This window comes from Salminus brasiliensis, chromosome 18 (assembly GCF_030463535.1).
Source record: "Salminus brasiliensis chromosome 18, fSalBra1.hap2, whole genome shotgun sequence".
Lineage (NCBI taxonomy): Eukaryota > Metazoa > Chordata > Actinopteri > Characiformes > Bryconidae > Salminus > Salminus brasiliensis.
Genome location: NC_132895.1, coordinates 27,483,666 through 27,506,994, shown reverse-complemented (window position 1 = coordinate 27,506,994; position 23,329 = coordinate 27,483,666). Strand labels below are relative to the sequence as shown.

Sequence of the window (23,329 nt, the reverse complement as noted above, 5' to 3'; positions counted from 1 at the left end):
GCATATATATTTCAATATGTGAGAAGTGTATGTTATGAATATAAGGGAAGCCTACCTATTCTAATATGTGTACAATTCTAATGTATATATACAATGTTAACAGAAGTTAAAAAAAGGTGGAGCTGTGTTTAAAAATCATGGCCTCAGTATCAAATATGCTTTACAGTATCAACATTACAGTTGTCATTATATGTGAACACTTTAGTTTGCATTATTAGCAATAAGAAACTGGAAACCAAAGCATGGCTTTCTTGCATGTTTAATGGTTGTTACATACTACATGTTTCTAGTTCAACACTTTGTAGGTTTTGTGTAGTCAAATGAGAATGAGATTTGAGAACTTTGTTTATCTCTTGTGATTAGTGTTTATAGTTCATGTTTAGTACTGCATTTGCTAAATTTTTCAAGAAACCAAAAACAATCTGATTTTGTGTTTACATTTTTTAAATACAGAATTTTGGGTTAGGGTTGGAAACAAATGCATCCCTTTCTGTATTTCTACCTATTTGCTTCGGCTTTCAGTATTTCCATGAATTTGGCTGCAAAAACTTCCCCTAATTTTCACATCCTGTGATTGACACGCAGAATGAATTCAGCCATATTTGGTTCTTCCGCTAATGACTATGTGACTCTGTGTGGTTGGTTTTATGTTGTATTTACATTAACAACTAAGATAGAAAAGAACTATGGTTTTATTATATATTATTATATTTATTATATTTATTATAAGTTGTATTTCTATATATTTATGTTTTGTTTCAATTTTTCTAATAAGCATCTACTGCCAATGCTATTGCTATATACAGTGGGGGAAAAAAGTATTTAGTCAGTCACCAATTGTGCAAGTTCTCCCACTTAAAAAGATGAGAGAGGCCTGTAATTGACATCATAGGTAGACCTCAACTGACAAATGACAGACAAAATGAGAAAAAAAATTCAGAAAATCACATTGTCTGATTTTTAAAGAATTTATTTGCAAATAATGGTGGAAAATAAGTATTTGGTCAATAACAAAAGTTCATCTCAATACTTTGTTATATATCCTTTGTTGGAAATGACAGAGGTCAAACGTTTTCTGTAAGTCTTCACAAGGTTGGCACACACTGTTGCTGGTATGTTGGCACATTCCTCCATGCAGATCTCCTCTAGAGCAGTGATGTTTTGGGGCTGTCGGCGGGCAACACAGACTTTCAACTCCCTCCAAAGGTTTTCTATGGGGTTGTGATCTGGAGACTGGCTAGGCCACTCCAGGACCTTGAAATGCTTCTTACGAAGCCACTCCTTTGTTGCCCTGGCAGTGTGCTTGGGATCATTGTCATGCTGAAAGACCCAGCCACGTTTCATCTTCAATGCCCTTGCTGATGGAAGGAGGTTTGCACTCAAAATCTCACAATACATGGCCCCATTAATTTTTTCATGTACACAGACCAGTCGTCCTAGTCCTTTTGCAGAGAAACTGCCACCCCCATGCTTCACAGTTGGTATGGTGTTCTTTATATGCAACTCAGCATTCACTCTCCTCCAAACACAATGAGTTGTGTTTGTACCAAACAGTTCTACTTTGGATTCATCTGACCATAACACATTCTCCCAATACTCTTACGGAACATCCAAATGCTCTCTAGCAAACTTCAGACGCGCCCGGATATGTACTGGCTTAAGCAGGGGAACACGTCTGGCACAGTAGTGTGTTACTGACGGTAGCCTTTGTAACGTTGGTCTCAGCTTTCTGCAGGTCATTCACTATGTCCCCCGTGTGGTTCTGGGATTTTTGTTCACCGTTCTTGTGATCATTTTGACCCCACTGGCTGAGATCTTGCGTGGAGCCCCTGATCGAGGGAGATTAGCAGTGGTCTTGTAGGTCTCCCATTTTCTGATTATTGCTCCCACAGTAGATTTCTTCACACCAAGCTGCTTGCCTATTGCAAATTCAGTCTTCCCAGCCTGGTGCAGGTGTCCTTCTGGTGTCCTGCGACAGCTCTTTGGTCTTCACCATAGTGAAGTTTGGAGTGTGACTGTTTGAGGTTGTGGGCAGGTGTTTTTTATACTGTTAACAAGTTCAAACAGGTGCCATTAATACAGGTAATGAGTGGAGGACAGAGAAGTCTCTTAAAGAAGTTACAGGTCTGTGACAGACAGAAATCTTGCTTGTTTGTAGGTGACCAAATACTTATTTTCCATCATTATTTGCAAATAAATTCTTTAAAAATCAGACAATGTGATTTTCAGAATTTCTCATTTTGTCTCTCATAGTTGAGGTCTACCTATGATGTCAATTACAGGCCTCTCTCATTTTTTTAAGTGGGAGAACAATTGGTGACTGACTAAATACTTTTTTCCCCACTGTATATCAAGGAAACATATTGTGAGGAACCAAGACTCACAAGGAAGACCCACCCCCCTCTGGTCTATGATATAATCATAGTAGTGACGGTAAGTTTAATAAGAGTAATGATAGTTAATGGTGGTAATATTAGTAGAGGCAGATTAAGAGTCCATTTAAATTTTAACATTGTCATTAAGCAGGTAGCGGTGGCTGGAGGGTGTGCAGCTGGTCTGACGTAGGTAACGGGGACCTCAGCAGTCAGTCTTCTAACAGGTCGGGCCTGATGAGCAGGCGGCCATTTACTGGGAGAAGGTAAGACAGATGTAGTTCTGAATGGATTTATGGAGAGCAGAGAATGTTGAGCAGTATCAGAGTGTGGCTGGCATCTTAGGCTGGTCTAACTATAACAGTCTAATTAAAAGGAGAGAGCCAGGGGGTAACAGAGCCACAGGAGCACCCTGACACACTTGTGTCCATCTGCTCCACCATCCACAAACCTGAGTAATCACGTGCAAGCATCAAGAGGAAACATTCATTACCAAAAGCTAAGCTAAACAGATGAGATTTCAGCCTAGACTAGACTTGAAAATTGTTTTAATGTCAGGTAGATGAGGCAATGTTATTTAGAAACATTCTTCTTGGTATGACATGTGTTGTAGTAATTGCAGAATGTTAACTTGAGTGGTGCCGGTGTGCATGTGCATTATGTGGATGATAAAAATACAATGAATCACAAACTTACAAATGTTTTTTTTATTTTTATATGATGAAAAAAATAACAATTGTTGTTTTACTTCTAAATTACACTTTTGAATATATTTAATTATCATGTCAAAGCAGTGTGACACAGTACAAAGATATTTAGTATAAAATATTTTACGTTTTGATATTAAGATTTGTCAAATTTAATAATTGTGTTTTGAAGAAACATGTTACAGCATTTTGTATGTCCCTACATATATTAGCAGGGCTAATAATGCCAAATCAAGCCTTTAACTGACTGTGTACTGTAAATGTGCATATGGGTGTGCATAAATGACAAAAAAAGGCTCTCATTTACATTACAACAAGTCCAGAGTCAATTGCTTTTTATTCCTAATGCATGGTGGCTGTAGCCAATTTGTTCCTGCTTGGGCTCCTATAAAGCTGATTGGTCCTCCTCTGACCTTTCAACTTTGTGCCATACTGTCTAGCCCTCCTCCACCTCATCTCCTGATAGCTCTAACTCTGATTCCACTTTCACAATTCTAAGTAAAATCCTTTTTGCCTCACTCAACACTCTGCTTCATAAAGTATGACAGTCCACCATTAAAGAAGTTAAGACTCTCATAAAAAACACAAAACAATTTGATCATTAGCTGCAGAAACCAAATATCTGAAAATCACTTGCCCCCTATTGTCAAACCAAAGTCAATGGAAATATTTTGGAGCATGGTCCATTAGTCATGCAATTTGGACTCAGATCAGGTGAGCTGGTGATGAAATGTAACAAATCCATGTACTTGCTGGGGATGTCCAGGTGAAATCTGGAACCAACCTCTGTTCTTCACAGCTAGCTCACAAGCAATTCTTGTTCCTTTTTACTGTATTTATGTTTATTTGCATCAGTTCTAATGTGATATGGAGAGTTATAAGCAAAAACACTCTTACTGAAGAGAAAAATCATTTTAAATGACTTTCTAGGCACCTACTATGTAGGTAATATATATATATATATATATATATATATATATATATATATATATATATATATATATATATAACACATATATAAAATACTGTTGCCATTTGTCATAATTTGTAATTATTTTTAAACTCCAAAACCCTGTGTGGCAAACACACAACTCCGTATTAGGTAACCACAGTAGATAAGAGGCCTGTAACAGTAATGGAATAACTGCCAAAGTTTGAAAAAATATATATACACACATATACACACAGAATCACACACACTCTCTCTCTAGCAGATAAACTGTTCTTTCCACTGAGGTAACCTGCACCAGTGCAACAGTGCAGCACAAGCGTGTTGATTTGATCTTGCATGTCTTTAAATAGAAGCCACGCTTTGGCTTGCAGGCAGAGAAAAAAGAGATTACGCTTTTTTATTACACGTTTATGCAAGTGTGTATGTGCCTGTGTGTGTATGCGACTGTGTGTGTGTATGTGTGGTGCGTAAGCAGTGAGGAGTGAATGGCTTGGCTTCACATCAAAGACCCCAGCGAGTCTTTGCATTAACGAGGCTCTTTGTTTCCTGCCACACCGATTACAACAGGTCTCTCCCTTCGCTGGTCGAGTACTGCACAGGCCAGAGAACCTCACATTCAAGGCCTGGTTCTTTTCCTCCAAGCCACAAGCAAATGTTTGTGGCATCACTTCTCTGGGAACATCACTTTATCACTTAAACCATCAAAGTCTGACTAAGACAATAGTTAAGGTCTGTAATGTTATCTGCCTGGGTCGTGATGTTAATTAGTTCTGTCTAAATTTAGTGTAATTACAATACAAAACAAAATGGTCTGTTGTGCAGATCATTATATACCCGAAAATTGACACACATAGCAATTTAACCATTAAACATATTCATCAAAATCTAAACTCTATGTTTGTTACTTTTTTTTTTTAGAAATGTTATTTCAATATCTAAAAGCAAGAGAAAGACTATATAGTGACCATATTACAAATCTTAAAACAACCTAATGATAAATGTTACATTGTATAAACCAATAAGCAACATAAAACATATTTAATGCCAATTTTAGGCTAATCCCAAAAGCATGATGCTATTATTATATGCTATCTTAAACTGATTAACAAAGCTTGTATCTCCAAAACATTACAGGAGAAGGTAAAATCCTTCACAACTTTCAAAAAAAGTCAAATTAAATTGATTTTATTCCAAGTCAATTTAGAGCATTTCTAATGGTTGAAATTCTCATATAATGTAAAGAACAACTGACAGATTTACATTATGTCAAAAACTGAGAACAACAAAAATTAAGGTAAAAGATTCTTGCACGACAGGGACGATATGAACCCAAACAACATATTTAAAGATCTCAGCTTCGAAGCTCCTTTGGAACAATTTAAGATTTTACTGATTTTGCATGTCATTGCTGTCACAAGCAAATCTCATCTGCAAAAAGAGTATATTAAGAAAAAGGTATTTAATGGTGTTTTCATAAAATCCTTATAAAATGCAAAATTCTAAAGAGGTTTTAGCTACAAAATTGGCTAAATGTGGGCAGATGGTCTTAAGTTTATGTTCTTAGTAGTTCTTAGAGTACAAAAGGAAGACAATATAGCTTTTCTTGACCAAGCAGAAATATTTTTGTCTGAAGTAGAAATTCCTCAAGACATTAGTTCTTTAGCATGACATCCTTTCAGGGTATCACAACACAGTGTTTTTTTGTTTGTTGAGCACTGTTTGATTTGTTACTAATCTTCTTTTTGGCCCAAAATGTGCATGTGTCATGAGAGGATGAAGTAGCTGCACAGCTCAACTGTTGAAAATCTGTTGGGTTTTCATTACCTCCACAATCAGGGCATCCGTTGGCCAATTCAGCTCTTTTGGTTTTGTAAGCATATGCAACATAGAAGCTTCTCTCAAAATTTATTTAATCTTGAAGTGGTTTAAATTAATAATATACATTACATTTATAGGAATGTATAGGAATAGTAGCCACTACTCTTAAAAGAAAGCCGTGGAAGTTGGACAGAAGAAAATTTCATAAGGGTTTTGGAAAGTATTGCTAGATACTGCAAGGGAGAACAAGTCTTTTTGGTTGAAAGGAATGACCAATAAAAAAGCACACAAGTGGCTTGAGTTAAGCTGCGTTCCCTTGGATGTGGGCTGACCTCAGTGAAAGGATATGATTTAATTAGTTTCTTGCTTTAATGTGCCTGGAGTTTATTTAGAACATGCAGTATATAATTTTTAGGAACTGCAATTTATCCTTTACGCCATCAAAGTCTGTGCAAAAGAAAAGTTGTTCTGTTTAACTATGGAATAATGTTTTTAAACAAAATGACAAATCTTGTTATTTGACAATCAAGCTACATTTCCTCATTGTTTCCTTAACTTACATTTTCAAAACAGTGGCTATACATGAGCAGGTAAAAACCTTTTCTAACATTTTAATGGAAGACAATGTAAATGGGATTTTCTTATTATGAGTCATTGTGGAGCATTTCTGCTGTCCATTCATCATGTCATTCTGACACAATGTAAAGAACAACTGCCAGATTCAACTGATGTCAGCATGTAAAAAGACATTAACTATAAACATTTTTATAGTAAATCATTTATAGTCTCCTATCAAGTAAAAAGGATCATTTTTAGAATAAACCATTTATATTCTCTTATCAAGTATGTGAAGTGTCATTTTCTCTTCATTCATTTTCTATAATTGTTACTTATTTTTATTTAATTGTTTAATTAACTAAACAAAATGATTAAAAATCTTGTCATTCATTTTGAACAAAAAACAAACTTAAAGTAACATTAATTAAAACCCTCATTGTATGAATATGTTGATGTTAATCCTGATGCAGTCCAGCTGTACGTCAACAAACTCAAGTGCTGCTCTTACTGTCTTTCTATTAAGAACTATTTTGTAGATGTACACATTTCCATGTTCCCTAAATATACAAGACCTGACAGATGGTGAATTACACACATCTACCGTGATCTAAGTCATGTCTATAATTGCAATGAGATAAAAGCTGTAGATATACAGAATCAGAGGAGAGCGGATGAGTCATTCCAGCACAAGATGGGCAACATGAAACTGGCTACAGAACATGGACACAGAAAAATAAATCTACTCCAAAAGCTTCCCCAAAAAGGAGGCAAATGTAGAATATTTAGTCCGTGGTTCAGAGTTTAGAGTTGTGTGGGCAAATAGTGAAAAAGTCATTAAGAAATCATGAGGTAAATGATGTCGGAAAACTGATTCTGTGAAAAACAGCTGTCTATATTTAATCAAGGCGAATAAACAAGGTCTCATTTATAATTTAGATTTGCATGCATTAAACTGCTCATTTTTAATCTTTTTATTAATATGCATGGACGATATTGTATAAATATGCAGCCTTATGCAAATAGTGAGCATAATTTCTGTTTGTATTTAATTCTAATTCCCAGCTGTGGTTCGTTATTTTCATTCAGGGCGATAGATTAACTGAAACATTAAAGCACAGCATGGGAGAGTATAAACATTTCTCGATTGAAAGTCACAAAAACTGGGAAACTAACTCTAAATTAATCGATACATTAACACTTTTGCTTGGGCACAAGTATTTTCCTTTAGAAAGTATATATATATATATATATATATATATATATATATATATATATATATATATTCACCTAAAATTCCTCCAAAACTACCTTGACAGGAAACCTGGGGTGTATATACACCTATGTTGTTGACTAAAACTATTATTTAATCTTATTAACTCTTCACAGGTTTGTTTACTGTCTGTTTGCAGAGGTTTCTTGTCAAGAAACTGACCAGATAATCCCTCAGACTCGCTTACTAAATCCAAATCTGTGTGAAGTACTTTATTCTAGCCTGGTTGGTCTTCAGGTAAACTGTCTCCAACTTTGGTTTGAGAGGTTTTCAGGAGTGCTGAAGCGAGTGAACGAGGAGCTGCTCTGTCTCTTTAAGAGTGGAACCCTTCGCTGAACAAACGCTCAACCCCCAACGAGTCGCTGAAGCTGTCAATCAGCGGTCGGCACTCTTTGATCTTCGCACTACTGGCCTGTTCTGGGGCTCAAAAGCACTATTTGTTGCTGCTGGGCTCCATTACTTTCAAGTTGCGGAGGTCCTCCATAGCACGACAACTTTTTTTCCTTGTGTGCCCCCCGCGTTCATTTTAAACGCGCGAGACCTTTAGAAAAGCCAAAAAGGGGCGAAAAAGTTTTTTCTTCTTGGTTTGGCTTCAGGAAACGACAGCGTTTTTCAAATTAATTTATTTTTTCCCCACAAGCTAAAATGCCTCAGCTCAACAGTGGAGGAGGAGATGATCTGGGTGCCAACGATGAAATGATTTCCTTCAAAGACGAAGGTGAGCAAGACGAGAAGATCCAAGAAAACGCCTTCACGGAGCGGGACCTGGCTGACCTCAAGTCGTCTCTAGTGAATGAATCGGAGATAAATCAAAACTCAAACGCTGCGGTAGGTATCCCGGCTAAGAGAGGGAGAACCCGTGAGAGAGGGAGAGAGAGCCGAGCAGACCTCTCGATGATCTCTGGACGCTTGTTGTTGTTGTTGGTTGCGGTGTGCCTCGTGCTTCTGTTCACTGTTTTTCTTTTCCTTTTTCTTCTTCTTCTTCTTCTTTTTTTTTTTTTTGCTCCGTAATGAAGTAGCTAACATTTCCCGCTTTTATTTTCTGACACTCTTTCGCATTTAGGTGGTCAGAGCAAGGGAACAAAACGAGCCAAGGGTCTACTCAGAGAAACACAGGGAGCATCTTGACGAGGGTAAGTCTGAACCCTAGTCTACGTGCTTGAGACAGGCTAGCTGCTCCTATAGCAAGGTGGGTGGAAAGTCGAACAGACTATTTGAGGAAGACAGTAGACAGTCCTGGAGCTCATTTACGAGCAGTGTTACAGAGGTAACCAACTCTCCATCTTCGTCATTCTGTATGTAGTTTAGCACTGAATTGATGTTGTCTAACTTTTTTCAGGGGGAAAACCAGAGGGTTGCCAGTCAAATTGCGTCAGCGGTTACTCAAGTTTACCTCAGTGTACTTTTTCTTTTATCACTGTTAAAACCAAAAGACGCTTTATAACGCAGTGTTTGATACTTCAGGATCATGTTTCATGTGAAGGAGGGGATATTAAGTGATACTGCCATATAATGTACATCCTCGACACCCTATCAAACACATTCAATCTGCTGTAAACAAGGTGTGAATGAAAGTGCATGAAGTGTAATTTCTATTTCTTCAGAACTGCTGCTAAAACTCCTAAAACTGTGTTCCCATGTTAGCCCCAAAGCATCAAGATGGAGGCATGTACAAAGCACCCTACACTGGATACCCGTTTTTGATGCTACCAGACCCGTATCTTCCCAACGGCCCAGTGTCACCATCTGTAAGTTCTTCCTTTGCATTTTCGTCTGTCTGTCAGTCACTCTTACTGAAGCTTTGCCTGATATACAGTCATTCTGGTAAAGCAAAGCAACTGGTCATCTACTAAACTGGTTGTCTAGGTACCTGGGGAGAAGTTCTGGAAATGTTCATAGCAGTCATAGCAATTCAACTGATTTTATATATTCACATGCTTGTCTCTTTTGCTGTAGTTGAGCCAAAATCCTCTCTTAAAACCCATTTAACATGTCTTTGTAGTGACACAAAGGGTGTTACGGAATCTATCCTTTTCACGACAGGCTTATTTTACATGTTTCCTGTTGACAATCCGCTATTAACACACAATTAAGGGTGAACAAATCTCATGTGACATTTGACACAGCCCTTTATAACTGTCTATGTACACTCTTAAAGATGAACGTGTTTGAAATGAGCGATAGCCAAAGAAGAACTACCTTTGGTTAGAGATGGGAGTGCAAAGAACCTTTAAATTGGTAAATGGTTTATGTCAAGTGAAGGTTCTTTAAAACCTTTAGACGTTCTTTTTATGGAACCAAAAGTGTGTGTGTGTGTGTAAAGCCATGTGCATGTGTACATGATTAGGTGTGCATGTATCTGAGCATAACAAATTAGAATCAGTGTTCCATACAGTTTAGTGTCTTATTGTTAGTTGATAAACACTGCAACTAATAGTAGATAATGCTGTGCATCTCCTACACAACCTCCCCAGTGATTTGCAGTTTTTACAGCACTTTCTCATGATTGTCATAACACAGAAAACTTGATAACCATTAAAACATCATTTAGTACTTTGTCATCAGTGGAATATTACTGAGATTATTTGATAAGAACACATCTATTTGACTTTGGTAAAGTGCTGATGGACATATTGATAAACATGTAGATGAAACATTTGTGTTTTAAAAGTTTTGAGTTGTGCCAGGGATCAAAATTCTAGCTGATTATTAGGACCAGTTGGTTACGTTTACGTGGTTGGTCACTTGATTTGCAGTTTTTACAGCACTTTCTCATGATTGTCATAACACAGAAAACTTGATAACCATTAAAACATCATTTAGTACTTTGTCATCAGTGGAATATTACTGAGATTATTTGATAAGAACACATCTATTTGACTTTGGTAAAGTGCTGATGGACATATTGATAAACATGTAGATGAAACATTTGTGTTTTAAAAGTTTTGAGTTGTGCCAGGGATCAAAATTCTAGCTGATTATTAGGACCAGTTGGTTACGTTTACGTGGTTGGTCACTTGGCATCGGAATCGGAACATCGCAATAGGAGGAAGCCTTAGGTGTCATAATAATCACAGTGAAAAGAAAGTAACCTAGCTGTCAGTCATACCACCATGATGATAATTCATGAGGAGGTGTTCCTACTACTTGTCATTTATTTAGCAAATTGTTTTCTTGTAAGGTTTACAGTCAGTATACTGCTTTAACAAGTGATTTTAAGTTATTTCAGTTGTCATTTTAGTAGTCTTGAATGAGACTGTATCGTGCATCCTTGTTTTAGCAGGGGTACAATTGGCTCCAGGGAAAAGTTATTATTTGGTGAGTTTCTTGAATAAAATATACATGGGATGAAATTTCATTCTGTCTATTAAAATCACTAAATAATCATGTAATCCCAAAATGAATCAAAAACAGCTTTTCTAAAAACAAGACCTCTTATACGTACATGCATGAATATTCATACTCTTGATTGTATGTATGAATGTAATTAATAATAATAGTGAAAACTGTTGAGCTAGCCACTGGCGAACATAGTGAACTTTAAGGATTAGCAGTAGAGATTCATTTTGAATAGTGATCAGCTGAATCCACTGGCTGTAGGAGATAAATGGCCCGGAGCAGGACATTTGAGCCGTCGTTTCTCTGTCCTATTTAGCCCCCCTTGTTCACTATAGTTCCCTGTCCAGTCTTAACTTTCCTCCCTGTTGAAATGTTCATTTAAAGAAGTTTGTGTGTTCTGAGAAATGGCTGTGTTTGGAGGTTCCAAATCCTGATCAAAAAGTATGTGCGATTGTTTGTTTGTACTTCAGAACTGACTGGTGTTTGAAGATGTACAGGCCGAAATGAACTGGCTTCTCTGATAGGGGGCCAATTTATACACTAAGCTGTAGCTTCTCTGTTGTAACAGAGAGTGAATATTCTTTTCATTGTCATGCAGAAAATGGGATTATCTTGATTTTACTAGTATTACTTGGGGATCCTTGAATTATGTATTTATTTACTCAAAAACTGTCCAAGCTGTACTTGTCCTTCTCCCAGTTTATGGGATTCATTACTTATAAACCATGGATTTCTCATCACTAAACCACATTTCCTTGTCTTGTATTGTGGAGCTGTGTTGACTATAGCTTGTTCAAGCAACCTTTAGTTTCTATGTAAACAATAGGAGGAACATTGGCTTAGGCGCTGTAATCCATCCATAGAAGCTGTGGGCCTTGCGCTTCGCGCCTCTGACAGACAGTGATAAGAAGCGGGGTGCAGGATTACCCCCCTCTTAAAGAAAGCGCTTTTGCAACCTCTGGGTAAATTGTCTCTGCCAGTGATTTAGTCATTTCAGACAAAAGCTTTAATGCCACTTTGAACTTTAGATTAGAGAATTAAGAAGGCAGCCAAGTCTGTTTAAAACATGAGAAATACTAAGAAATAATATTGAAATAGGCTCAGTGTCTTGTCTGTAATCCAAATGATAATTTGTGTCTAGTTATGAGGTACACTCTCTTTGTGGCCTCAGGTAAAAGTTTAGGTACCTATTGAAATTGACCACAAGAGTGACAATAAGACAACTGCTAGTCCCCTTCTGAAAAACCTTAAAATAGCTTCCATTACAGTTTACAGACCATACAGTTTTTAATACCTGTATATGTTGATAGTTATTTTTGAACTAGCACAATAGAAAGAATAAAGAATAGAAAAATATTTTTGAATGTTTAGGTGGGAAAGGATTGTCTTGAACTGTTAGATTAGCTACATTATGTGTAATAACATGTAGGTATACAGAAAGGTACCATGAATGGTAGTGCACTGATTAAGCAAAGCATCGACAAGCGAGGAACCTCTGTGAAGACCTGTTCTTCATGTTTGCCTGCTGAGGGGATACATGCAATGGGGGGTGGGATTTGGCACCCAGGTGACTCATTGACCAAGTCCGGTCAGCCTAATAGGGGGGCTGAATTACTCTTGTTTACAAAGGCATGCTGGAGGAGCGATCCCAGCCCAGCTGCCGAATTCTCAGGGAGCAGTTAATAAACTACAGGAAGATGATCATTGAAGGGGGGAGGGTGGCAAATGAGCAGGCCTAGTCATGCAAATACACCTACATGTGGGGCTACTCTGGTGGTTTTGAAGTGGCACAGGAACATGGATTAACTGTCGTTGTTTGCAGCAGGATATGAGCCGTGCTTTCCAAGTAGTTCTTAAAAAACCACACAGAATAAAGGTGTGGTCATTACTGAGTTTTCCTGTCTAAAGTGGTTAGCTTGGTTTCATTTTACCCCGAACTAGTGTCTAGCAGTCTGGAGATTTGTAATCCAGTTATGTTTCATCTCTGTCTGCTACTGTATCTTCTGCCATCAAAAGACTTTCACTGAGTGAGTCAGTTTGGCATATTTATAAAAATGCTGTAAAAATGAAAAAAAGAAGAAGAAGAAAATCCCCCGCCTCAAGGTAACCATGACTCCTCGACCGTAAAGCATTGATGTCAGCAAAGACCTGATTGGTGACGCATTTATGGTCCTTTAAGTTTAAGCTTATTGCCTTTTGAATAAAAACCAAAATACCTGAAAATGGCAGTATATGAATGTTCAAAGGTGTTCTTAGTCACATCAGTCAGGGTTAGACTGTTTTGCAAACCCCAGTGGTGGGCTGGCGCACCGTCTGCCTATAGATCTGCGTGTGAAGAACCTGGGACATTGAGGAGGACTGACAAAGACAAAGACTTTGCACATCTTGCTTGTTCTCACCCAAGTGTGCACAAGTCCCCCCTGCTCCACTTCGAAGGTGTCACAGTGAGAAGACACTGTAGGTGCCTTGCAACTAGTTTGAGGGAGGGAGTAAAGGAATGGTTAAGGCAAGGGAAGGAGAAGGAGGTGAGAAAGTACTGTTTAGAGGTGTTATGACCATCCAGGTTACTTTGCTCTCTTTGTTATCACACCAGCTGTGTGTAACCAGGGACATGTTCCATTCACAGATGAAAGAGAAAAGCCTGGCAAATTGAGAAGAGCATTTTCAAAGTGATAAGAAGTTACCATTGCATCCATAGCGATGTTTCTTCTTCTAAAGGGGTTGCTCAGAGTGAGCTTCATATGTATAGTGGGAGAGAGACTTCAGCTGACTACTTTTCAACTTGTTTTTAACTGTACAGAACTTATTTTTTACATGAGAGAGCTTACAACACTCTGCCACATTTGTTGACATGTTAACCCCCCACATCTTACGCAAATGATGGTGGTGGATGGAAATTAAGGCTTTTTGGGCCTTTTATCAGATCTTTATGACCTGCTTGTGTTTATTCCTTGTCAATTACCACAAGGCTTTATGCGACTTGTGTTAAGGGACGCTTAGAACTTTCATCTCAGTGTCTTTACTTTGACGCTGACAATTGGGTGGAATTTCATACAATCTATTGCCATTAAAATGATATCTGAGCCACCCATAAGCACGGTCTGAGGGCAACATATGTCTAGCTCTGTAGAGCCTCTTTCATCAGGCCAGCTTTCATGATTGCATGGAGTTATTCCTGAGGTCATCGTTAAATGTTACATCATCTTTTGTGCTGCCTTGCAGAAAGTAGGATCTGTCAAAAGTCCTGATACATATCTTCAGAGCAGAAACAAGCCTAGTGTGTGCTGACACAGCACTACACAAGAAAGCAAAGCAGTGCGGGACGTTTTTATGCCTCAGCACTAGTCCTGGGTTAACACGTGAAGCGCGAGTGTACGTTTCACATACCCATATACATGTGTGCTACCATATGTGTGTGTGAGCAAGGCTCCCGGGAGCGGACCCAGCTGTGGCAGTCGGCTAGGCCTGAAGAGTAGATGGGTATCAGATGGGAGTGGGATTAGACTGCTGTGATCACACCCACGTGGGGCTGCCCCATGCGGCTGGGGAGGCTCCAGTGGGTCTGGGCCTGCACTAATTCGGGGTGTGGGGGGCGTTGGCTAACCCCAGTAGCGGGAAGTGGGACAACTTCTCCATATGTCCCATGTAGAACTCCCGTTTTTTGGTTTTGTTTCTTTCTCTTTCATTTTCTATTCAAGCTTTTTTCCATGTAGTTTGTCATCAAAAGCTGACGTTTTAAACCACTGAATGAAGATTTTATAAAACAATAAAAAACAAGCTGGTCATTTAGATTAATGCATAATCGATGGATATCCCAGCATTAGTATTGATTTGACCACTAAATAAAATATTTTGTTAAAAATAGTGTTGTGCATATCATCACTTTCAGGCAAAAACCTTATATCTCCTTTTTTACACATTTCACATAAATCTAATCACTAGGAAGCTTTTACATTGACTTCCATTGTCAAAAAGTCAAAAAGGTGTTTACCTTCTTCTGTAAAGTTGCTGTTTTGGAGATACAAAGTTATTGTGCAACAGTGACAATATATTACTATGTGAGTGTTGTATCTAACTTAAATTAAGTATATGAAAGTGTCATTGTCTTATTTAGCTTAGAAACACTTAATGGCTTGATGCAGCTCTTTTACACTGGTCAGAGAGAAACAATAGTCATGTCAACAAATAAAAGGATTATGCATCTTTGCAATATCTGAAATCATCTGCAAGTACATAAATGGTGGTTCATCTCAATCCAACAGAACAACCCCACTGTTTTTTTCCAGATGAAGCCACAACATAAAGTTGTTGATCTACATGGAGGACTTGTTTGCGTTCTTTTCCATTACAGGCTCCAGAGAGGGGCTTTGGTGGCTTGTAGGCAGAATTAAAATGAAAGTCTCTGAAGATAATTAGAATGGACTCTAGAATTTACAGAATCATATTTTCAGTTGACTTGCATTGGGGTTTTTAGGTTTTAAACCCTGACGATAAGTGAACAGCTCTGAATTAGACAGGGCTTGTGTTATCTTTATCTGTGAGTGTATCATTTTTTTAAGGAAATAAATTTACTATTTTTGCATTGTATGACATTAAACAGTTGGACCACAGTTTTGTTTAAATTGTGAGCAATGATTAAAAGTGGCATGTAAAAGTGCATGTATAAAGTAAGTGAATATATATTGAAAACCAATACTTATCTTACAGCCTTCCGCAGTCTTGAACAGTGGTGAATCCCACCACTGTGTAACCTGTAGATTAGGGCAGGTGTGAGATGAAGAACCTCCACTTTGTTATCATGCTGCATTGCAAATGTGGCCATATAATCCCCAGCAGCTTAACTCCCCCATCTTTTTTTTTTTTTTTTTACAATTTTTTATATAAAACATTCTCTTTTGAATTTAATCTGATAAATGGCCATATATCATAAAGGATTGAACATCTATTTCAAAATATATGTACAGAAATATTTTATACATATATATGTAAGTATCATATATTGGACACAGACATGTATGTCCTGTATATGAAGCTTACATGTATGTATTCAATATATGTCCAAAAATATATGTACAATTGTTGATATATGATATATGTGCATAAATGGCCATAGATCCGGTCTCAGAAATCTATATTAATATATAGATCAAATGTTTGACATTTATTTGAATATGTTCATTTTCAAATAATGGACATATATTGTAGCCATATACCAAGAAACATGATATGTATGATCTGTATATGATGTGTATATATATATGCATGTATAGAAACATGATGTGTAAATATAAATAATTATTTTACATATATTACACTAAAATGGAAATTTTGTTATATTTACCTGTAATACATTAACCTACAATCAAAAATATATGTATGATCCATATAATACACATGTCCAATATGTGATACTTAAAATATGTGTATACTATATTATTTCTTACCTAATTCTTCATAATACATGTGCATATATGGACATACATGAGATTTTTCCGTATGGGATACCAAGTCCTTCATCTACAAGGAGGGGTATTCCTCTCCTACTGCTCCCTCTTTCAGATGTTATGGAATGTGGTTTTCCTTGTGGTTTTTGTACCCTTATGATCATCTAGGGCCAACTGGAAACCATTTCACTACCATAAATAGAGCTCTCCTTGTGGGATTGAGAACAAGGTCTTTGTAGATATTGAAAAATGGATGAATGTTCAGTAAATCATCCCGACCAGTGAACGCATGTGCATGTTTAATTTGGCAATGTTTTAACACTGCTGATAATTACCTGTTAATGTTTTAATTGAACAATGGAGGGCAGTTAGGTAGTTGGTAGCCACATGGGGAAACCCCCCAAAAGGACTTCTTCATTTGTATGTTACAAATCTGTTTGTGGGTTTAATGTAGTGCTTTTAGCCGGAGCGACATAGTAAAACAACATAGAACCCTGGTGGATTTTTTTAAGTGCAGTTGTTGAGCTACTGTGTGTGTGTGTTTTCATTACTATTCAGCTGCGATCAGCACACTGCATATATGAGCATTGTGGTAGCTGCTCCGCTGACATACATCTTACATCCTGTGTTCAGTGATATCAAGGCTGAGACTTGCTGCTCGAGTAGAGTGAAGGTGAGGTGTAGTGTGGTTAGAGGAAGAGCAGTCTTGATGTTTTTGTATGTGTGAGTGTGTGTGTGTGTGTGTGCCTCTGGATTTGTGCCATTGCACTGCATACTTGTACGTGGGAAAGATGTCGAGGGAGAAGGCAAGTCTTCTATCTCTCTTTCTCTCTCTGTCTTTCTGGGTCTTATCTGATGAGTTTAGGGGGGCAAACAGTGAGTGAGGCTGAGCATTGGCGGAAGGGAGTCAGCAGTAAACACTGAGAAGTCTGTAACCACACAAGCACACCTGGCACACCTCACTTTGAACGACTTCAAACAGTCAGAAGCAATCTCATCTGCACTTTTAACCATTTCACAACCATTGCTCTCAAGGAACCCCAACACACAGCATTGGCCATACTTGCTTTGTGTTTTTTAAACCACTCCTTCACTGACTACCACCATGTTTAACACTTTTAATAGCTCTCTTCAGGGCTGCACAGTTTGTGTATATTGTGTGCTGTGATCGTCCTTCTGACCAATCACAGCTGCTGATGACTGTGTTTTGTGTGTGTGAGTGTTTTCATGAGTCATGACACATGTCAACAAATAGAATCTCACAGGTCCTTTTTAGTCATGCAACATTACGTGTTTGTAATGTTTAAAATATACCAATCAAAACATGCAGTCGTAAAATCGCAATACTAGCATTTTGTCCAAATCATGTAGCCTGGGCTGGCGATTGTCAAAGCTCAGCTTTGTCTTTGTGATTTTGTTCCCAAAAAGTCGTAATCCAATTAAAGCGTTTAAGTTGCTGGTTTCCAAAATGCCTCAAGAAGTGCAAAGTAGCAACAGAGGGATTGAGGGAAATCTCTTTACCCATGATGATGTGCTGCAGATGTCTCAGCCCAAGCTGCTGTTGTCTGTTTAAATGGCCTATATCCAGAAACTAAAGGGCTGTGGCTCCCTGTTGTTTTATGGGTGCTCTGCTTCATCTTCTTACAAAATATAAGTGAGATTTACAGCAGCAGTATGAAAAAGAATGAGCTCATAGTCCTCTCTGTGGTCAAAGCCTCAAAGAAAACAGCAGAACACCATCCCTCTCTTCTTCCAGGCCTTTCATTCTCATGTGTCAACTTGAGGGACAAAAACTGCCAGAACTCCACCCCCAAAGGTTTCCTCTCATAGTTAATTAATTCCAAATATCGCAATGCCTGATTTCAATTATCTAAACATTAATGCAATATTATATAAATGGGTTCAGTTTAGAACGATTAGCAATAGCAATTCATCTGAACAACAAGGTTGCCAAACTCTAGCTACCAACCACCTATTCTGCTAAATAACAACATTTCTGGAGCAGTATGCTAAAAGGAGCTTGTTACCCCATGTCTGGAGGGACATCGTACCCCAAAGGGCTTAGTTACAACTTTCAAAACCAAATAAACCCTTCATAATAATACATTTTATAAACTTATGGTAATCCATTATCAAATAGATTAGCTGGCCCCAGGCAAAATCAAGGGTTAAATCTCAGGAATTTAGTGATCCTGACGAACCTTTAGAATAACCTAGCCATTTGGTGTCAATTTCATGTTGAGATTAGATTTGGGTCCTCATTTTATGAGGAAAAAAAAAGAGAAGGTTGACATTTTGACATTTTGCCCTGGGTAAAATACAAATAAACAAATAAAATACATTTGTAGCAGTTTTGCTTTTAGAGCAAACCATGCAGAATGTAGACCAATTACCTGTCTCTGTTCTAATCAGATAACTTGGTAGGTTTATTAGATCATTATTCTTCTGGAGATAGCAGATTGAGTTTGTGGAGATATGAGGTAGGGTGGGTAGGTTTTGGTTAAACAACTTCGGGTGTTTAGCTCTATACGAATGTTTGGTTTGTGTGAGTACAGTTGTCAGGTCTTGTGGTTTACCATGGAAAACAGACAGCAGGCAGAGCTCTGTCTGTTACCTGAGAAACAAAGCAACTGTGCTACCAAGGGCAGCAAGATGGAAACTTTCAAGCTCTCCTGTGTTGCCTCTAGCAATCTCACCTGTGCTCTTTATTCCCTCAAAGTACAACAGTTTTTGGCATGTATACAAATACATACAAAATGCCAAAGGTCTCAGATGTGTGGAGCCATGACAATATCCGAATATAATATATATTTAACAATATACGATAAGTCACATTGGTGATTTTTTTTTGACCTGATAAGTTGGAGGGCCAGTATTTCCCACACTAGAACAGGGGTTCTCAATCTTTTGCAGTCAAGCATCCAAAATTCCAAAGACCCCAATAGATTTTTTAGTGACTGTGCATTGCAAGAATCTTAGCAACCACCTTGAGATACCATCGCAACCACCTAAAAACCTATAGCAATACAACAACTTCTTTATTTAGGCTCATCAGCAGTTATATTCAAAATATTTAATTATATAAAAAAATGCAGACACCCTGGCCATACATCATGTACTTCCAGGACCCTGGGAGTTCCCTGGACCCCACTTTGGGAACCATGGTTTTAGGAGTACTTGGGAAAACATATTGTGATGTTATTTATAACAGTACCTATAAATATTGAGATATTGCCCAGCCCTAGATCAACAGATTGCTAGTGTTGGTCATTCATTCTACTGTTAAAATGCTATGTGACAATAAAGCATACTGTCAGTGTAAAGGCCAGGCTACTGTTTTCAAATGATGCAAACAAACTAAAACAAAAAACATTAAAGAGGCTTCAGTGCATGTCTGTTCACTTTTGATACATGCTACCATAGTACAAACTACAAAAGTACAAACTAAAGTTGAAATTAAAAAAATATAGAATACCCAAAGGGCACACCCTGTTTAATCATTGCTTAGCAGTGCTGAGGTGCAACCTATAGCTGTGATTTGTGTTTGAGTTTGATGTACTTTCTGAAAGTCCCCATGCATGCAGTGGGTTATGTTTTTAATTAGGCTGATCTGTAGTTCACACAGACCACATGGTTCTCTTAGTATGTTTATCAGTGAAAAGCTTTAACCAGTTGTATTGTTAGAAAATAGTTAAAGACATGTTTTGCTGTAGAAAATCAAGCATATACATCTCTCAAGTGCCAAGACATATATTGTAAATGTGAGGTTCACATATCAGATAGACCCCACTCACAAGGGGGTCTTGTGAGTGGTAAAGTAGTCTAAGCATTGACACTATCAGTAGAGGACCACCAGTTGCCTCAGCCAACTGTGGTTGGGAGTCCAAGAGAGCAAACTGGCCTTACCCACTCTCCTGGTGGGTAGGACGGTCCTCCTCTTACTAACCAGTGATCTGTTGGGTAATAAAGGGTAATTTGCCTCTGTGCCAGAAAACCTCTTTTTATTTTGATGTTAAGATAAAGAAAATAAATACTCTTGACTTGAATATCTCAGAATCAGACTATCCATGGTGAGTTGAATAGAAGGCAACAGATGTATTGAAGCAAGAGCTCCAGGGGTTTGTTCTTACTCCAGCATCTCTAATCTACACGGCAGGATTTGCACAGTGAAAGGAAAACCAGTATTTCCGTGTCAGAAACCGACCCACATTAAGCGCCTACAGCCTAGCTGGAAGAAGCTCCAGCCGCAACCCAGTGCACTCATCTTCTCCATGTTACCGTTGGCCAGCAATGAATCGGAGTGACTTATCTATGGCATATGAGGGCCGTTCTGTGGCTGCATGACAGAAAGGGAAAGAGAGAGAGAGAGAGAGAGAGAGAGAGAAGCACTGGCAAGCAAGGAACTGATCTTGGTTAGCATCTTGGCTTTGGGACGCCACTGCCAGGAGCTGGGAAAGGCAGAGGCAATTATGGAATCCAGAGATGCAGCCAGGCTGGCAGCTGCTGGGCCCCTTCCGGGGAAGCAGCGTACCCTTAGCCAACCACATATTTACATTACAAATCATCGGCAAACAATTTGACTGACCACAGGACAAATAAAAACTATTGTTCTGAAAGGGGACAGAACGAAACACTGGGGAGGGTCAAATCCAATTTGCTTGAAAAGCTTTTGGGAGCAGACTCCCATCCTCATGGGCACTATTTTAGGGTTGGGAGCGCAAGGAAAAGCAAGGACCCTGGCAATTTATTTTAGGGTGAAAATTATATGGTGAGGTGGCTTTGCTGTGTTATTTGCGTAGATGATCAATTGCTGAATACCACCCTCTGAGAGACAGCCTGCCCACAACTGCAAAAACCTCCCATCACGGTTTTCCCTTGAGAACTTCAAATTGGAAATGTGTTTAAAAGAAACTGGAAGCAATAAGATGCTAGAATGTTTCTAGACACAGCAATGATTTAAATGAATACCTTTGTCTTAACTTTATTGACTTTATTGAGTATTTTAAGTTGTTCTTTGATGTATACATAATAAGTATTTATGGGAAGTTGATTGACTGGTGAGGGCGAAAAATGCATTTACCAAGCCTGTTTACAACCTAAATTTACCTCAGAATGAAACATGCTGATTTTCCTTTTATGGACGGCTCGTAAAAATAACAATAAGCTCTGATTTTATTGGCTGGTTTATGTCACCAGCAACGGCTCAAAAAAACGACATATTATAGTATAGTTGTAACATTATAATTATTTGCAGCGTGATGAGTTGTTAGCAAGCCAGAGAAATTGTAACCAGTTAGCTTTTAGCTTCCCTGGGTTTGGTTTTCTTGAATCGTTTGGTTCAGCTGAGGCAGTCCCGTGTGTTTTTGAGGGAGCGGAATAATAAGGAGAAGAGTTAGCATAAGCTTTTAGCCTGTCGCGAGTAATTGTTTGCCCTCCCCCCCAGCTTTTACTTTGCAATTAGCGGACTGGAGGTGATGTTTAGATCTCAAGTGTCAACAACATCATATTTTCACGAAGTCACCATTTAGTTTTAGCGTTGGTAGTAGATTTGAAAAGAGCTTTCAGTAGTGCACAGGATGTATGTACAATTTAGCAGTATGAACATAACGTGTCAAGACTGTTACGGAAATCTTTTGAGTTTTGGAGCTTTGCCGGATTTTCGAACAGCAGTGTTTGGGGTTCATGTTATGTCAGTTTTATGTATTAAACAATCTAGACCCCTTTTAAAGATTTTAAATAACAATGTTCATTTTGCATCAGATTGGAGTGTACAATTCACAAATTGACACTAAATATTTACATCACTCTTAACGTAATTAAGTACATCATTTTGAAAGTAATAATTTTTGGCTTCAAAGGGTTAACTGCATGCTCTTAAGCAGTTCACCTGTATGAGAAACTGCATTTCTATTGCCATAGAATATGGACTCTGTCCCTGTACATCACTAAACCCTACTCATCCATAACATGAAAGGATTCAAGTAAACCACACAAGATGAGGCTCTCCATTGCGTTTTTGAGGTCTGTGAGATGAAAGGAAGAGTCTGAACATCAAATCGATACTGCCGTCAATAGAAACATGTACAGGAGATTAAAGAGAAAAGAAGCTGGCTGCAGTGTGCTAATAGCATACAAGGGACCCAAATGGAAAAGGGCTTTAATTGATGTGAGGAAGAGAGGGAAGAATAATACACATGCGTGGGTGAAGGTGTTATAATGGCACACTGCACTCCTTGTCATGAAAGTATTATAGGCCATCCACCTCTGAGGCCGCATTGATCCTTTAATCAACTGATACCACACGTCTCCACTTAAAATGCATTAACGCTCACTCCAACAGGCCTACCTACCCTCTTGGGATGCATTATTCACCAGCAGTGTTGGAAGTACGTTGTTAACTAAAATTTGTTACTGTGACTTCAAGGGATTTGAGGAGAATGCAGTATTATTTGCTTCTGGATCTGAATTTGATGATGGCATTGACTTGTATGAGGAAAGTTCAGACTTCAGTTTAGGAGGGGTTAGCAATATGGCAAAAATCTAACATAATAAAAACATAACAGTAGTTGAAGACATTTTCATAATAACCAAATTATATTTCATATTGATCCACTCTTTAACCCACTCTCTTCTCACTACGTAGCATTTGCTATATAGTGAATTGTGAAGACCCTCTGGTTTGTTTTGCCTTGTTTTGGGTATAGGTGGACTTGGACAATTGGGTAGGGCTTGTACAAAATTGGCTACCAAGATACTCCTGCATAACTCCTGCATGCATGTTTGGTCTTTTTAAAAGGCTTGGATAGTTTTTGTCTTGCTCGACTGGACTTTTTAGGCTTTGCAGGAGTGGGGTTTAACCTATGTAGAAT

The 23,329-nt window shown here is 38.2% G+C and overlaps 1 protein-coding gene across 6 annotated transcripts in view; it reads left to right on the top strand.

The window, feature by feature from the left end:
• The first annotated feature begins 8,091 nt into the window (after positions 1-8,091).
• The window catches only part of tcf7 (transcription factor 7), a 44,284-nt gene continuing 29,046 nt past the window's right edge, over positions 8,092-23,329 (top strand). For all 6 annotated transcript variants that reach the window (XM_072661794.1, XM_072661793.1, XM_072661791.1 and 3 more), the window contains exons 1-3: positions 8,092-8,505; positions 8,741-8,810; positions 9,322-9,425. In XM_072661794.1, coding sequence (XP_072517895.1) covers positions 8,323-8,505; positions 8,741-8,810; positions 9,322-9,425 — 357 coding nt within the window. In that variant the 5' untranslated portion in view covers positions 8,092-8,322. The remainder of the gene's footprint in view (positions 8,506-8,740; positions 8,811-9,321; positions 9,426-23,329) is intronic.